Source organism: Saprolegnia parasitica (assembly GCF_000151545.1).
Source record: "Saprolegnia parasitica CBS 223.65 unplaced genomic scaffold supercont2.10, whole genome shotgun sequence".
In the NCBI taxonomy this organism is placed as follows: domain Eukaryota; phylum Oomycota; class Saprolegniomycetes; order Saprolegniales; family Saprolegniaceae; genus Saprolegnia; species Saprolegnia parasitica.
The window spans coordinates 372,077-387,562 of NW_012156404.1; the positions used below are offsets into that span (position 1 = coordinate 372,077).

Sequence of the window (15,486 nt, forward strand, 5' to 3'; positions counted from 1 at the left end):
CTCGAGACGAGAATGCTCGTCACGTCGTCCGAGAGGCTCTCGCAGTGCGACGCGAGAGCCTCCACGACGCTCTGCCGCACGAGCATGTCCTTGTCGTGCATGAGCTGCGAAACCAGTGCCACGAGCGCTTCGCCGCGGGCCTTGCCGAGGAGATCGACGCCGTCACCGACAGAGCTCGCGGCGGCGCGGCGCACCGACACGCACGGGTCCTTGGCAAGCGTAAAGAGGGCCGGTAGGATCGACGTCGTGACCTTGAGAAAGGCCGCGTCGGCGTCGGCGAGCGCGACGAGCGCTGCGGCAACGGGAAAACCGACCTTGGCGCAATTGACGCGCACCTCCATGTTGACGTCCTTGACGAGGCCGAGAAAGTGGTCGAGCATGACTTCAGCGAGCGCCGGGCCCATCGCACTCACAAGGTCGGGCATCGACGTGACGATTTGGAGACGCACTTGCCAGTCACTGTCCGAGACGAGCGCGTTGACGAGCGGCACGAGCTGGAGCCGCGTCATGTGGAGCGACGCTTCGTCGCCCAGAATGCGCGGCAACGCCGCGCCAATGCCCGCAATGGCCTTGACGCCGTACAACCGGACAAGGTCGGACGGATCGCCGACGGTCTTTTCAAGCATCTGCAACGTCCACGGCATCGTGCGCGGGCCGAGCTGCAGCGCGAGCTCCGGTAGGATGTGAGCCCCGGCGCGGCGGACCAGCGGCGCTTCGTCCTGGAGAAGCCGGTCAAACATGCCGCGCAGCTGGACCGTAAGGTCGCCAGTGACGCGCTCGTACACGATCGGGAGCAGCGCCAGCGTTACAATGCGCGAGCTCGGGCTCGAGTACAAGCTCAAACGGGCCACAAGCGCCGGCATCGTGCGGACAAACACGGGGTTGGGCAGGGCCTTGGCGATCGCGACAAGCGACTCGACGACGACATCTACAAGAGCACTCGTCGAGCATTCGCACGAGCATATTGGCTACCCCAGGTCGTGCTCTTCTCGATCACAGCCGCGGCTTCAAAGACGTTGAGCGCAATGTGCAGCAGCAGCCACTTGGCGTGGCCGACCGGCGTCTCGCTTTCGGCCGCAGCGTCGCCGCAGAGAAGCGCGAGGTGGCGCATGCACGAGAGTGTCTGGAGGACGACAAACTCGCCCTTGTCCGGATGGCTCTCGAGCGAGGCAAAGCCGTTGAGGAGGAACGCTCTCGCAGGGCACGACGCGCCGAGAAGAGGCGATGTCCCCGACGCCCACTCGGCCAATAGCTCGTGGCCAACGTCGTCGACGGCCTTGATGTCGACGTCGTCTGTCGTCGCCGTCCCTTGCTTGCTCAGTTCTTTGTGGAGCATGACGCAGGCCGCGTTCGGAAAGTACTGGAGCACCTAGATGGACATCGTTTTGGAGTGTGAGACCTCGCCGTTTTCCGCCAAGGACGACGGCGAACAGACCTGGAGCAGCTTGCGCTCGAAGCGCTTGAAACTCACGCGGTCCTCCTCGGGCACGAAAATCTCGTGGCGCTCAATGCGCTCGGCGCGGCCCGCGACCGTGTGCGTTTGCGGCACGCGCACGTTCCGCGCGAGCTGCTTCTTCAGCTCGGGCAGCCACGTGCCCGGCGGGCAGCAAAAGCTACGGTCCATGACGCACCGTTCGTCACGCCTTGTGCGCGTACCTCAAAACGAGCGGGCGGGCCAGCGTCTGGATCAGCTGCAGAGTCTCCTTGTGCGTGAGCTGCGTGACGCAGTCGCCGTTGATCGCGACGAGCCAGCTGTCCATGTGCACGTTGGCGCGCGCGGCCGACGTGTTTTCCTTGACGTTGACGACCACCGTGCGCTGTCATATACAGTGTCTCTCCGATCCTGTGGATGGCATATATTGGTCTGTACCTCGTGGATGTTCTCGACCGTGATGCCCATGGGCCCCGTCGGAAATGTCGCGTCGTACATGGGCCAGGTCAAGGGCGGGAGCGCGCCGTCGACGGGAAAGAGGTCGTGGCCGAGGACGCTGTCGAAGTCGGGCAGCGCCGACTGCGGCTGGAAGTAGCGGTCGATCGCGAGCGCCACGTTGCCGTCGCTCCAGAGAAAGTAGAGCAAGAGGCGGTCGCTGCGCTCGTCAGCGTTCGGAATCATCTCGCGCATCGAAGCGAGCGCCGACTCGAGGACTTGGAGCCCATACGTGACGACCACGGCCGGCTTCTCGGGCGTCGTGGCCTTGGGGAAAAGCGAGCTGCCGGGCACGATCTTGGTCGGCGCCCGCTTCTGCGTCTCTTCGCCGTGCTCGGACCGGCGGAAGCGAAGGCGAATGGGCACCGTCACGACCTAATACACGTCAACGCGATTCGGGACGGCGAGACGCACCTCTTTGGAGAGCCGTGTGATGATGCCATGGCAATTGGCCTCCTTGATCGCGTGCTCCGAGCACTCGATGAGCACATCCGACTTTTGGATGTGAGCGCGGTGCGCCGACCCGCCAGGGACGACGTCCTGCACGACGACCCGCCCAAGGACGTTCCCGATCGTCCACTGCATCTTGCCGTCCGTGATTTCAACCTCGTACTCGCCATTCACGAGATGAATCGGCGGGCTCTCCTCGACTGCCGCGACGGGCGCCTTGTTGAAGAAGAGGTTCACTGCGGTCTCGACGTCGCCTTTGGCGTCGGTCAGTAGCGTCGCCATCTCGGCCTCGGTCGCCGCGCCATCGAGAAGGTCCTTCAAGGCAGCAATTGAAGCCGACATCGGCGCTGGCGGCGGTGCATCGGCCGCAGGCGTCGGCGCGGTCACGCCCATATCGTCGTCCGAGTCGCCGCTCGTCGCGTGGCTGGCCTCGTCCACGCCCATGGTCTCGTCGGCCTCATCTACGCTCTGGTCGAGGTAGAGCTGGACGGCCACGTTGACGTCTCCGCCAGCCTCCTTGAGGAGCGCGTTGAGCTTGTCGTCCGAGACGCTGTCTCCCGTCACCTCGCGCAAGGCTGCGAGTCCCGACGACGCCATCTCGTCTGCGGTGGGCTCGAGGGCAAAAACGTGGAATTTTTTGGCGTTTGCGACCCCGGCCGTGCATTATTTTAAATGCGCATACAAACATCCTATCATACAATACGCTCTTCAAGCGAGCTTCCGGCAGCCTCCATTAAGTTCGAATTCGCATTTCTTGCCGCCGGCCCCAGAAGCAGCAGCATCTCTCTGCGCCCCGACGATCTCGGTGCACTGCGGCTTCTAGCTAGACAATATACGAAGGATGCAGCTAAGGACGCCAATTCCAGCTAGTACTGCTTGGTGACGCTAGCAGCCCTTGCCACCATATTGGCTCGGCGCGATACGAATGAGGCAACCACGCCCAGTTCATGTCCTCCTGGCTTCAGTTGTAGCGACGATTACGCAGTGTGCCACGCCCTTCAGCGAGGCGGAGCGGGCAGGGTTTCTAGCTAGATATTGCATCCAATCTCGCGACTTGCTGCGAGGTGGTCTCGTCTCGCACTCTACTTCAAAGCGCGATGGAGCTTCAATTGGCCGTTGTCGGTTTCCGGCTTCGAGACTTAATTGTAGCTACTACGTGAAACGTATTTGGCCTTTCCCGATGAACTTTTCCAAGCTCTTCAAGGCGCCGCCGCCGCCGCCGCTCGAGCCGCCGCCGCCGGACGCCGAGGTATACGCCTTCTCGCTTGCGTCGACGCGTCATGTCCATGTAGCCCGGTCCGTCGCCACTCTTGAAGGAGTATGTGCCCGTGCGCCAGCAGCGCCTGCCCGACGTCATCCTCGAAGAGCAGCCGTTCGGGCGGCGGCGGTCGTCGTCGGTTCTCGACGCGCCGACGATCACGCCCCGCCACGCGTCCATTGCCAAGGTCATGTCCAGCAGCTCGCTGCTCTCGGAAACGCCGAAATCGCCCATCCTGGCGCGGAAGCCGTCGTTTGTCGTGCCCAATCTCGACATGAAGCAGTTCGAGAAGGACTCGGAGCTCCTCTTGCTCATCAACCAGCTCAAGGTCGAGCTCCAGCTCTGCCAAGACGAGGTGCTCGCTTCGTCATCGTCTTCAGTCGACTCAATCATCGCTTCTAGAACGCACAGCTCCAGAAGCAAGTCGCCCAACACCCGAGCGTCTCGGTACGCATCTTCGCCGGACGCGCTCCTCACCACCATTCCATAGGACCACAATGGCCGCAGTGCCCTCGAGCAAGGTACACGATGATCCATCCTTATTAGCGTATCGATGCGACCATGGATGCAGCGAGGTACTATGACGAGAAGACGCGCTACTTGGAGATGGAGAACGCGCGCTTGCGGCAGGTACGTCCACTCGGAGAGAGACCGGTAGGCTTTCTGTTCCTGTACTAGATGGGCTCCAACCAGCAGAGCGCTGGCGAAGATAAAAAGTGACCCCACCCTTCTCCTGCAGCGACATGAACCTCTGCTAGACGCATTGCTGAGCTCGAAGATGCGCTCCGAGAGGCCAAGCACACGGAGCGGCGCGCGCTGCGGCTCGTGGTCCTCGCCCTCGGCAAAGTACACACCGCCCGTAAGCATCGCAACATTGACGCTTACCTAGGAGACCGTTGCGGAGCTGCTGCAAGCGCCAGGCATGAACCAAAAGACGCTGGAAGAGCGCGTGCGCCTCGTCGTCGACAAGCGCAAGCCAAAGACCCGCTCCGTACGTGGCTGCTCGCGAAGCAACCACTGCAATAGTCCTTTGCTGGTGTAGCGCGCGCCGCCGCCCAAGCGCCCGCAGAGTGCGTCGCCGACCAAGGCCGCCGACAAGGCGATCCGAGCACGCTGCGTCGAGCTCGACGGTCTCTGGAAAAAGTATGGCTCTTGCGGGAGCTGAAGTCGTCGTGACGTACGACTGCTGCTAGGTACTGCAATGAGCTCGTGGGCCCGTCCAAGGAGTTTGCCGACTCGCTACGGCGCTAAATCGATTGAAAACGCATACGACGGTTGTAGCAGCTAGTTATATTAGTTGGGAAAAGAGTCGACGCATCGACGAGTACACTTTAGTCGCAGACGAGGACCTTGAGCATGTTGGTCGAGCCCGAGCGCGCTTCCATCATACCGTGGATGGCGACGACAGCGTCGCCCTTTTGGATCCAGCCAAACTGCTTGCCGAGGTCCGTCGCGCGGTACAGGATCGAGTCCGTACCGATCATGGAGCCCATGACGCGGCAGTACGAGCCCTTCAAGAAGCCTTCGCACTGGCGAGCAGTCTCGCCGAGCGCCGTCAGCACAAGGATCGGGCAGGCCGGGCGGTACTTGGCGATCAAGCGCGCGGTCGTGCCCGTCTCGGTGAGGACGACAATCATCTTGGCGCCCATGTCGATGGCGGTCTTGACGGCCGACGACGCGATCGCTTCCTGCGTCGACATCTTGCCGTTCGTCTCGAGCACCGAGTTGCGGAGCGCTTGGTAGAGCTCGTCGTAGTGGATCGCACCCTCGGCCTGCAAGCACGTCTTGTGCATCATCTCGACGGCCTGGATCGGGTAGTCGCCGTTGGCGGTCTCACCCGAAAGCATGACGGCGTCCGAACCGTCCAAGACGGCGTTGGCGACGTCCGTGCACTCGGCGCGCGTCGGGCGCGGGTTGTTGATCATCGACTCGAGCATCTGAGTGGCCGTGACGACGGGCTTGCCGGCAATGTTCGCCTTGCGGATCATCATCTTTTGGGCGAGGAAGACCTTCTCGGGCGCAATCTCCATACCGAGATCACCACGGGCCACCATGATACCATCCGTCTTCTCGAGGATCTCGTCAAAGTTCTGGAGACCTTCCTGGTTCTCGATCTTGGCAATGATCTTGATGGCGCGGCCACGCGGGCCGAGGACGGCGCGGATGTTATCGATATCCTGGGCCGTGCGCACAAACGAAGCGGCAATGTAGTCGACGCCCTGGACGAGGCCCCAGTTGACAATGTCGTCTTCGTCGCGCTCGGTCATGGTCGGGAGCGTGACCTTGGCACCCGGCAAGTTCATGTTCTTGCGCTCGCCAAGCACCGCCGAGTTGAGCGCACGCGCCTTGACGCCGGTCTCGAGGACCTCCGTGACTTCAAACACGAGCGAGCCGTCGGCAACGAGGATCGTACCGCCGACCTGCACCGACGTGGGCAAGTCTTCGTACGAGCACGCGAGCTTGGTTTCGTCGCCGAGGAACTCGTAGTCGGTCGTCCACTCGACAATCGAGCCCTTCTCAATGTGCACCTTCTTGTCCTCGGTGGCGAGGAAGCCGGTGCGGATCTCCGGGCCCTTGGTGTCGAGCATGATGGCCACGTGCTTGTGCGGGCGCGAGGCGATGGCCGTGCGGAGGCGGTTGAGCACTTCGCCGTGGCCCTTGTGGTCGCCGTGCGAGAAGTTGAAGCGCGCCACGTTCATGCCCGCGTCGATCATGGCCGTGAGCTTCTCGACCGTCCAGCAGGCAGGCCCGATGGTGCAGAAGATCTTGGTGCGGCGCGTCTGGCCCTCGTTGTTGCTCATGATGGCTTCGAGCTCGACGCCTTGCTTGTGCAGGTTGATCGCGCCAGCCATGGTAGGTTCTTGGTCTTGGGGAAAAAGGAAAAATGAATCTGCTCGGCCAGCGTGGCGTCGCACGGTATCCGGCGCGGCCGACGTGCTTTTTTTCCACATCCTACGCATTGTATCGCGAATTAAATCGCCCATTTTATTACGCCACCGATCCGGATACGCATAAAAGTGGAAGGAGGAACGAGGGACCATGGGTGCGCGCCGGCGGCCACGCGTGTCGCAGCGCAGCATGCAGCCCGTGACAAGTCGCTTGGCCACGGGGCCCCAAGCGACGAGAACCACCCGCCGGGACGATGATGGCGCCGAGCTTTCTGTGCACCGCGGTTGACCCCATCGCTGTCAGGTGGCATAGCCGGTAGTGGCTACTCGGTTAGCCGTGGTTTGCAACCGTGGTCGGCAATACCGGTAAGATCTTGTAGAAACCAGTACGCGAGGCAAGCACCTGCGTGCGTCCGAAGTCGTCCAGGGCGTGATTCCGCGGCAACGAGCGCAGCAGGTGTGGAGCGATGACGCGGATGGCGTTATAACACAGAACGAGGGGCTTTCTAACACCCACGCGGCGGCAGTTACGGGCGTTTTGTCGGCACTTTGCCGCCAAACACGTGTTAGATTGATCCACAAAGGTGTTAGAACGTGCAATAACAAAGCGCACCCAAGAATAAATCCACGCCAGCGGACTGTGGTACAATACGGTACTGGATTCTACCGCCAGCCGCGACGTATTTGGGTGCGCGCGCGTCTTTGCCAGTCGCGGACGAGGACGCCCACGGACATCCCGGTGCAGGCCAAAGCCGCGTGCATGCGACACCGACGTGCTATAAATATACACGAAAGGCGGCCGACATGGCGGTCTTTGCACCCGAAGTGAGCCTCCCGGTGCTGCAGGCGCTTGACGTGCGCGACCACTTTGCCCATGTGCAGCGTCTGCGAGCAACGCTATGCGCGATGCCCATGGCGCCGGACGCGGCGTCCATCCTCGCGGTACGGCGCTTCCACCTCGACCGAGTAGCTAACGGGGCCATCACCAGCAGCTCTTCGGCACGCTCGCAACGATGGAAGCCAAGTTTGCGACCTTTACGGTAGGTCGCCGTCATCGTCTTCGCACATCATATAGGATGTGCATGTGGTAGACGCACCGCGGCTTGCACATTGACAGCACGACGTTTCTGCGCTGGCGCGAAAAGCTCGCGGCGGCCGACGCACTCGAGCAGACGTACCTCACGCGCATCGCGGCACTTGAAAGCGCGGTTCACAGCCAAGCACCCAACACAACACCCGAGGGTCCCACCCCCGAGTGCCACGTGGCAGATCATGCGACGACCAAGCCCGCGGAGCTGGACGATCTCGTTGGTACGCATAGAACGGTGCGCATCGATCCTTGCTGACACTAAGGTGTAGCGCAAGTCCACGCGACCACGCGCCAGCTCGCAGAGAAGGACGATGAGATCCGATACCTCACGGCCGCACTCCAACGACTGACGACACAAGAAACCAAGCAAAAGCCAACGCGGTACGACCTCTACCAGCGCTTTCTATCTCTCAGTGCAACTGGTGGCGATGCGCAGCGCGTCGATGACCCAAACCGACGACCCGCGACGAAGCCACGGAAGAAAGAGCGACGCGATGGACAGTGCAGACACTCGGCTCGTTGCCGAGCTCGACGCCATTCGGCAGCTCGTGGATCCGTCCACGACGATGGACGCGGTGTGGAGCCAAGTCGCTGCCAGCGGCGTCCTCGCGATCGCTGTCTTGGTCAAGCAACGCGTAGCCTCGTACGTCTCGCTGCACCGAACGCGCCGATCTTTCTTGGCCGACGACGCCCCGACTCTCAAGCCGCGCATCTTGCACCCGCCGCCGCTGCAAGCGCTACCCCAAGTACAACCGCGCAGCAAAAGCGCCTTGCGCCGCATGCCCAAGGTGCTCCCCAACCAAGTGAGCGACGTTCGCCCGTCGGATGACCCGAGCATGCATCTCAATCTCAATGCAGCGCTCCGCATCTCCAAAGGCCCAACGTTGCAAACGAGCCGCGAGTCGAGCAAGCAACCGCTGCAGACGAGCCGTAGGACGAGTGAGGCCATGGCCACAGGCCGCCGACATCATGTTTTTATCAACACGGCGCCGTTGTTATGAGCGATGGAAACGCGGAGACTTGGTCGGCGGGGGCGATGGCACGAGCGCCAGTGTTCGGCCGCGCTCGATGACCTCCTTGGCAGTCTTGGGGATCGGGTGCGGGTCGTGCACGCGTCGAAAGTCCGCGCTCGGGTCGTGCTTGGTGCGAAGCGTCGAGCGTTTGGGGAGGACGCCGCCCATGGGATGCTTCTCGCGCGGCTGCAGCGCCGGTAGCGTCGAGCACACGTACGTCGGCCGCGACAAAATGGCTTCTTTTGATAGCAGCGCGTGGTCGCTGCCGCGTCTCGAGGAGTCGACCACGGGGTCTTTCGTACTTGGCGCTGTTGCCGGCTCGACCTGGCGCGAGCTCACGGCCGCGCGCCTTCATTAGACACATTGAGCTGTGAAGGCGATAGCTGTAGGGCGACGTACTGGAGAACGCCGAGGTTGCGCATGTTGAGGCGGTTCGAGGCCGAAATAACCGTGCGCGCTAAAGTCCGAAGCTTGGAGCTCGTGGCCACAGACGTGTCCAGCGACTGCGTTCGGTGCTTGAGGCCCTCCGTGTCGACAAACGCGAACGCGCCCTCTTGGCCATGGCGCTATACAAAGGTGTACATGGTCCACTTGCTGCTGAGAGATTCAAGTCCGTGCCATTTCCGGGGACTTGATGGCAATGTACAGACACTTGTACGGCGTCTGCTGGTGGGAGCTCCTGCCTTCGTCGCTCAGAACCTTTCCGTACATCGACGGACATCGGTACTACATGAAGATGCGTCCAACGCACTGCGAGAGCATGGCATCTTTGGCCCACGCGTTGTTGCTTCGGATAAAGTCCTCGAGCTTGAGGGTTGTTTGTTTCGGCGTGAGCTGCGAGATACCGTCCCACGCGAGGATCTAGGCGCAGCTCGCATCGGCGTTACGTACGCACACTAGCTGTACCTCGCCCTTGCTCACTTTGATGATCGTGATGAGATCGACAATATCCGCGGTTGCATCCCCGGATGTTGCCGCCGTCTTGCGCGCCGACATGAGTGCATCGGACGCGCTTCCTTTTGCCGTCGAGGACGTGGCCTTGTGGTGGTTGGTCCTGCAGAACCAGACTTCGCCGGGCTTGGGCATCGAGTCGTCCGAGAACTGCGACTCGACGTGCTGCCGGGCACTCATCGCCAACGCGATCGACCGGCTCGGAATGAACTGCTTGGTGTGCGAGTGTTTTGCGTGCATGATCTGCGGAGTCGACGAGCCGTACGTAGCCGGTCGCCCGAGGTGCCACGGTTTGTGCTTGCCAAAGATGCCGACCTGACGAAGAATGCCGCATGGGGATCCTTGATGACGCTTCTCGAGCGATACCTGGATACCGTCGAGCGTCCAGAGACTCACTTCCGCCGTTGCACAGGCCACGAGGATAAACATGTCGATTTGTCGCGTGTTCTGCGTCCCATGATGAACCAAGGGCCATAATTGTGGCAGGCGGCTACCTCGATGAAGTCGAGGCTGAGGATACGCCCCGCGGCCACGCGCCAGTGCCCCAAGTAGTCGAAATGCAGTCCCTTCTCGGCACACGCGACGCTAAGACTCCAAATCTATCCAGTTTCTGGCTTGAGCAGACAGAAGACAGTAACGACAACGGTGGTAACCTTGATGTAGCCGGCTGCATCACCTACCTCGACGCATGAGGGTACAAGAATCCATCAGGAGACGTGCCTGTGATGACGTTGTCGCCGCATCGATCACACGCAATGACGACAATGGCCTCGCCATTGGGGTGGTTGAGGGCCACCTACATGGGAGGCATGTGCAAGAGTCCACTGCGATGCTACTGTACGTCGTTCTTTTGGCCAGCGACTCGGTCGATGAAGAGAAGCCGTCCATCTTCGCCGCCCGCGAGGATGAGCTCGAGCTTGTTGCAGTAGACCATCGCCTCGATGCTGCCCGTGCTCTGATGCAGCTGCGTCACAAAGTCGCCCGAGTTGAGGTTCCAGAGTAGAATCTTCCCGTCGAGGCCTGCCGTCGCGAGCAAGCCCGGCGGGATGTACACCACGCAGAGAATGTCGTCCGTATGTCGCTTGGCGTCGTCCGCGTCGTCGCTCGGAAGGATCCACATCGGAAGCGGCTCGTCCTCGTCGTTGTCGTCGAGCCAGACGTAAATCTTGCGGTCCCACCCGACGGAGCACACGAAGCGCTGACACATGTACTCGCCCATGCCGACGCGCACGTTGCGCTCAATGTCCAGGATGCACGTCACCTCGCTCTGCTGGTACTGACCACGCGCCTTGCGCGGCGTCGCGAGCACCTGGGCATGCATTTCGTCTTCAAACTGCGGGTGCAGTGGACGCTTGACAGGGCTCGGCAAGCGCGGACTTGCCGCACTCGCTGCGTCGAAGCGGTCTGGTAGCATGGCAATGTCGCGAATGTGTGGCGGCCGCACGAGCGGTTCACGGTTGGCCTCCGTGTCGAGGACGGCTTTTTCGTGTTTCAGGAATTGCTTGACGAGCGCGCCATTGCTATTCGGATGGTCCACGCTATGAGACAATTGCGGATTGATTTCAATGGACCTAAAGTTCCACATGTTGATTTGAGCGCCGTCGTGGCTGCCAGTGATGAGCCGCCGGCCCGCGCAGTCGAACGTCATGGCCGTGATCGGACTCGCGCCATGCGCGTTGCTAAACGTACTGATCTCTTCGCCCGTCTCGGCCTAACGTTACATAAGAAATAAGAAATGAGAGGGATTCACAGCGCCGCCGCGTACGCTCCACGTGCGCACGACGCCGTCGTCGCTCATTTCGGCCGTGAGCACTTGGTTGAAAACCGCGTTGTAGCACGCGATGCACATGTTCTTTTTCTGGTTCGCCTCGGCTTCTTCGGACGACATGAAGCGCAGCGGCCAGCGCGCGAGGTGGGTCGTCGCACTGATCAAGCCGGGCGACTTGCGGTCAAACAGGAGCGCTGAAATTCGGTTGTCCGCGCCGCCCGTGGACCTATTTCATACGTTTTGTGAGTGTAGGTTGAAGTAAAAGGCAACTTGTTGCGGTCCACAAAGCTCTGGAGACACCGGTGGTTGCGGATGTCCCACACTTTAAACACATTGTCGGACGAGACCGAAATGATCTGGAAATTGTCATCGTCGACCGCAAGGTGCAGCACCGACGCCATGTGCCCCTACGCCCCATCCTTTGCATCGTTAAACGCTGTGCAAGGCGAACCTTGAGTGTTGCGGACGCGCGCTGCGACGAGTACGGGTTCCAAATGGAAATGTCCCGCTCCATACCACAGCTACGATTGCTCGGTTGCCTCGGACATCGACCACGGTAGCGAAATACCTGGCAATGAAGCGAGAGCTCGACGACCAAACAAGGTCGAAGACTCCTTTCTTGTGGCGTGTAAACTCAAACTTGGGCACCATGCGCTCAATGTCAATGATCTAACGCGCGTTTGAGCAACGAATGCGTGGTTTCCGCGTACAGAAATGTTGGTGTCGAGTGACGTGGCAACGATCGCGCGCATGTCGTGGACCCACTTGACACGGGTGATCCAGTCGCTACGATGCATGGGCGTCTCGCGTAGAAGGGGTTTTCGATCGATATACGTGTGCTTTTTGTACTTGGTGCGGGTGCTAAAGCCGTGCGTCTCGACCGCGTGGCTGCCGGGGCGACCGTCGCACGACGACCATTGGTTCGACGTGACCATGACCTGCGTGTTCAATGTAGCAAAGCACGATTACGAAGAAAGGGTGTACGGTAATGCCACCGGTATCGTCGCCAACGACGAGAGCTTCGCGCTCGTCACTTGGCTTCTCGACGTACTCCATACAGAGCGGGATGCACTGCTTCTTCGAGTACTCTGCAATCTCGCCAATCGGCTGCCCCGTCGACATGTCGTAGAAGGCCAGCGTTCGGTTCATGCTCGAGACAACGAGGCGGTTCGAGCGCTTCATGTGGCAGCAGTCGCTGATCCAGTTGCGGCCGGTCGCAATGGTGCTCTATGTGATTTGCCGCAACTGTGGCATGCCGGCAACGCTACCTGGTACGCGAGCGTGTTGGCGTTCCACGTGCGGACGGTGCCGTCGCGACTGGCCGTCACGTACAAGTGCGGTTTGTCAAGACCCACAATGCGCGTAATGATATCGCGGTGGTTGTTCACGGGGCGGACCGCCGACGTGTCGGCGTCGCCAGCCTCGGCCGTCTACGACAACGATCGTACTCATTTGAAAGCTTTTGCGTCGAGGACCTTTTCGGGTTGCGTCGTAATGTACCGGCAACTCATGTCGTCGCCAAGCTGAGCTTGTGTGCTGTCGCTGCCACTGAGAAACATGTACTAGCCAGAGTAAAGTCGAAACGCTGGTACGGAGCGAGAAGTCTACGTTGGTGAATTCGTCCCAGCTCACGGTGCCATCGCTGTTGGCATCGATCTTCTGGAACCTAGTACAAGCACGATCAGACGACGGTCGTTGCACGAAGCGCCGACAGGTCGGTGAGCTGCGTCTCGCTCAGTGTCGAGTCGATCGTCTCGCGGAAGAGGTGGACGAACTCGACTTCGCAGAGGTCGCCGTCCGCAAACTTTTCCTTGAGCGAGTGGAGCTGCTCGACGCCAATCTCATCGCGCGAGAAGACCGACGCTTGCGCCCGCCCGCTCTTGGGCATGCTTCAAGTTCTGCAAAGTGCCCTTTCAACGTCCAATCAGATTGCACCAAAATACCGCCCTCGCTTATCCGGAAGTGGCCCCACACCTTGCTCTCATGTCGACCACGACATCGATGCATACGTCTCAATATATCGTACACTGCGCAGCGTCACTGTACATAACCTTGAGCGGTGCATGCGGCCACGACGTCAATCTCCTTGTAGCTCACATGCACAGGACATGAGGCAGAATTCGGATAATCCAGTCCAGATCACGATTTGACGATTCCGGTACGAGCAGCATGGAGACTCCAACTACGCGAGCCTCGTGGTGCTCTTAGAGCTGAGGTTCAAGCTGAGAGCGCGCCAATATCTGGTCAAAGGGCTCCTTGCCAATGCTTGCGCCACGTCCCTTGTTGCTGTATCCGCGTCGAAAACTCGTATTTTAGCCAATCACGTTATCGTATTTCATGGTCCTGGCCAATCAACGCGCATTCGACGATTCGATCGCCAACCCTCAAGCATGATCTGGACGTCAGCGTTTGTCTTCGCCCGGCACGACGCGACGGTCTCGGCAACGCCCGACGCGCTCACGATCGCGGTGGCGAAGAAGCCCAAGATGGACGAAGCATTTGCGTGGGCGGACGTGCTCGGGGCGTCGGCCTTTGCCCGCGACGCGACGGCCGGCCTCGTCATTCACGTCTTTGCCAAGCACAAGAACGGCAAGCGCAAGCTGCGCGAGGTCCAGCTCACTGCGAGTGGCATGAACCAGCACGACATTGACACATGGCTCTGCGTGATCCGGTACTTTGCGAGCCCGACGCGCCAAGCTGACGAGTCGCTGGTAACGATGGACGTCATCATGCAGGCGCCGCCCAAGCAACGCGTAGGTGCATACTGCCATCATCGATCACCTTATCATCATCGATCACCTTATCATCTATTACTCTGTAGCGCTTTCTCGTTCTCGTCAATCCCGTTGGTGGCTCCGGTATCCTTCGAGTCATTAGAGTCCGATGTCCAATCGTGCGGTCTGACACTAGGCAAGGGCGAAAAGATCTACGAAAAGGTCGCACCGCTCTTCCTGCACGCCAACATCCGCTTGGAAAAGCTGGTCACAGAGCGCTTCGAGCAGGCCATCGAGATTGCTGCCGAGCTCGACCTCGATGCGTACGATGGCGTCGTCCTCGTCGGTGGCGACGGCGTAGCGTACGAAGGTACCGCACTGGGACTCGAGTTGGTTGAAAACGCCCATCATGCTTTGCAGTGATTCAAGGCTTGATGCGCCGGCAGGACTGGGCCAAGGCCATCCAATTCCCGTTCGGAATCATCCCCGCGGGTTCGGGCAACGGTCTCGCAGGCACGATGGCGCACGCGGCCGGCGAGCGCTGCAACCCAGAGACAAGCGCGTTTCTCGTCATCAAGGGTCGTCCTCTGCCCCTCGACATTGCGTCGCTGCGTACGACATCTACGTCCAAACTGCCATTCGGTAATGGTATCGGGCGTAGGCAACGCGGCGAGTACGACGTACATTTTTCTCTCGTTGTCGTGGGCGTTCATGGCCGAAGTGGACTTGGACTCGGAGAAGTACCGGTATCTCGGCGGCCAGCGCTTTGCCGTCTCGGCGGTCGCCAAGATCTTTACCAACAAGGGCTGGACGGGCAAGTTTTCGTTCGCGCCGACCACGCCCGAGGATGTGCCCATGTACTGGGACACGGACGCTACGCCGGGCGATGCGCCCCGGCTTTCGCTCCTGCCAGCGATCGGCGACCCGCTCCCAAGCGACTGGACGAGCACGGAAGGTGTCTTTAGCCTCTTTTGGGCCATGAACGTGACCCACGCCGGCCAAGACGCCCACGTCGCGCCCATGGCCGACCTCTGCGACGGCCACATGCACGTCGTCCTCGTGGAAGGCAGCGCTTCGTTGGGCGACTATGCCAGCGTCATGCTCAACATTGAGAATGGGGACCACGTCCAAAAGCCGTGCGTCAAGGTCGTCACGACCCGGTACGACGGTCGTGATATGTGGAGGCTCATCGCATCTGTAGCGCGTTCCAGTTGGAGACGCCGGACCACGACGTCCTCTCAGCCGACGGCGAGCGCTACGGCGGCGGCGTCTGCCAGGTTGAAGTGCACCGTGGCCTTGCGCGAGTTCTGGGCCTCGTCGCCTAAGGCTGGTCGAGGACCATCCGGCGATGCCATTGGTGGCTTTATTAATGCACTCTATTTTTTTACAAATGAAAGCCGTTGGAGCCAAAGTGCATGTATTTTTTT

General features: G+C 60.6%; 6 protein-coding genes across 6 annotated transcripts; 4 read left to right on the top strand and 2 right to left on the bottom strand.

Annotated features, from left to right (window-relative positions):
* The first annotated feature begins 3,543 nt into the window (after positions 1–3,543).
* Positions 3,544–5,004, top strand: SPRG_03945 (hypothetical protein). Its single transcript, XM_012342537.1, has 10 exons — positions 3,544–3,626; positions 3,670–3,990; positions 4,038–4,082; positions 4,126–4,156; positions 4,207–4,265; positions 4,314–4,351; positions 4,394–4,481; positions 4,525–4,626; positions 4,678–4,778; positions 4,829–5,004. Exons 1-10 carry the CDS (start codon positions 3,558–3,560, stop codon positions 4,884–4,886), a joined length of 912 nt encoding a protein of 303 aa, XP_012197927.1. The 5' UTR covers positions 3,544–3,557; the 3' UTR covers positions 4,887–5,004.
* SPRG_03946 (pyruvate kinase) lies at positions 4,907–6,516 on the bottom strand. Its single transcript, XM_012342538.1, has one exon. The coding sequence runs from the start codon at positions 6,485–6,487 to the stop codon at positions 4,967–4,969; it is 1,521 nt and encodes a 506-aa protein (XP_012197928.1). The 5' UTR covers positions 6,488–6,516; the 3' UTR covers positions 4,907–4,966.
* Positions 6,517–7,327: 811 nt separating this feature from the next.
* On the top strand, positions 7,328–7,963 carry SPRG_03947 (hypothetical protein; the record flags this gene model as incomplete). The annotated part of the gene is made up of 4 exons (XM_012342539.1): positions 7,328–7,465; positions 7,513–7,563; positions 7,615–7,830; positions 7,883–7,963. The coding sequence occupies 4 exons, from the start codon at positions 7,328–7,330 to the stop codon at positions 7,961–7,963; spliced, it is 486 nt and encodes a 161-aa protein (XP_012197929.1).
* A 93-nt stretch (positions 7,964–8,056) lies between these two features.
* On the top strand, positions 8,057–8,556 carry SPRG_03948 (hypothetical protein; the record flags this gene model as incomplete). Its single annotated transcript, XM_012342540.1, has 2 exons — positions 8,057–8,425; positions 8,548–8,556. 2 exons carry the CDS (start codon positions 8,057–8,059, stop codon positions 8,554–8,556), a joined length of 378 nt encoding a protein of 125 aa, XP_012197930.1.
* SPRG_03949 (hypothetical protein) lies at positions 8,547–13,247 on the bottom strand. Its single transcript, XM_012342541.1, has 22 exons — positions 13,058–13,247; positions 12,954–13,011; positions 12,821–12,907; positions 12,614–12,775; positions 12,330–12,572; positions 12,180–12,283; positions 12,056–12,131; positions 11,914–12,014; positions 11,797–11,866; positions 11,616–11,752; positions 11,343–11,571; positions 11,149–11,288; positions 10,419–11,097; positions 10,298–10,373; positions 10,231–10,253; positions 10,072–10,176; positions 9,944–10,024; positions 9,533–9,892; positions 9,357–9,487; positions 9,245–9,305; positions 9,026–9,192; positions 8,547–8,975 (listed from the first exon to the last, which is right to left on the bottom strand). Exons 1-22 carry the CDS (start codon positions 13,231–13,233, stop codon positions 8,609–8,611), a joined length of 3,633 nt encoding a protein of 1,210 aa, XP_012197931.1. The 5' UTR covers positions 13,234–13,247; the 3' UTR covers positions 8,547–8,608.
* A 469-nt stretch (positions 13,248–13,716) lies between these two features.
* Positions 13,717–15,466, top strand: SPRG_03950 (hypothetical protein). Its single transcript, XM_012342542.1, has 6 exons — positions 13,717–14,098; positions 14,167–14,203; positions 14,256–14,429; positions 14,480–14,671; positions 14,721–15,219; positions 15,261–15,466. Exons 1-6 carry the CDS (start codon positions 13,736–13,738, stop codon positions 15,382–15,384), a joined length of 1,389 nt encoding a protein of 462 aa, XP_012197932.1. The 5' UTR covers positions 13,717–13,735; the 3' UTR covers positions 15,385–15,466.
* The last annotated feature ends 20 nt before the right edge of the window (positions 15,467–15,486 follow it).

Excerpts from the sequence above, each read along its gene's own strand:
- SPRG_03946 (XM_012342538.1), bottom strand. The coding sequence starts at position 6,487 with ATGGCTGGCGCGATCAACCTGCACAAGCAAGGCGTCGAGCTCGAAGCC.
- SPRG_03945 (XM_012342537.1), top strand. The coding sequence starts at position 3,558 with ATGAACTTTTCCAAGCTCTTCAAGGCGCCGCCGCCGCCGCCGCTCGAG. Across the intron at positions 4,266-4,313 it reads AGAACGCGCGCTTGCGGCAG|ATGGGCTCCAACCAGCAGAG; the intron begins GTACGTCCACTC and ends TTCCTGTACTAG. Across the intron at positions 4,627-4,677 it reads GCAAGCCAAAGACCCGCTCC|CGCGCGCCGCCGCCCAAGCG; the intron begins GTACGTGGCTGC and ends TTGCTGGTGTAG.
- SPRG_03949 (XM_012342541.1), bottom strand. The coding sequence starts at position 13,233 with ATGCCCAAGAGCGGGCGGGCGCAAGCGTCGGTCTTCTCGCGCGATGAG. Across the intron at positions 12,015-12,055 it reads CACTCGACACCAACATTTCT|ATCATTGACATTGAGCGCAT; the intron begins GTACGCGGAAAC and ends AACGCGCGTTAG. Across the intron at positions 11,572-11,615 it reads AGCTTTGTGGACCGCAACAA|GTCCACGGGCGGCGCGGACA; the intron begins GTTGCCTTTTAC and ends CGTATGAAATAG.
- SPRG_03950 (XM_012342542.1), top strand. The coding sequence starts at position 13,736 with ATGATCTGGACGTCAGCGTTTGTCTTCGCCCGGCACGACGCGACGGTC. Across the intron at positions 14,204-14,255 it reads CAATCCCGTTGGTGGCTCCG|GCAAGGGCGAAAAGATCTAC; the intron begins GTATCCTTCGAG and ends GTCTGACACTAG. Across the intron at positions 14,430-14,479 it reads CGACGGCGTAGCGTACGAAG|TGATTCAAGGCTTGATGCGC; the intron begins GTACCGCACTGG and ends CATGCTTTGCAG.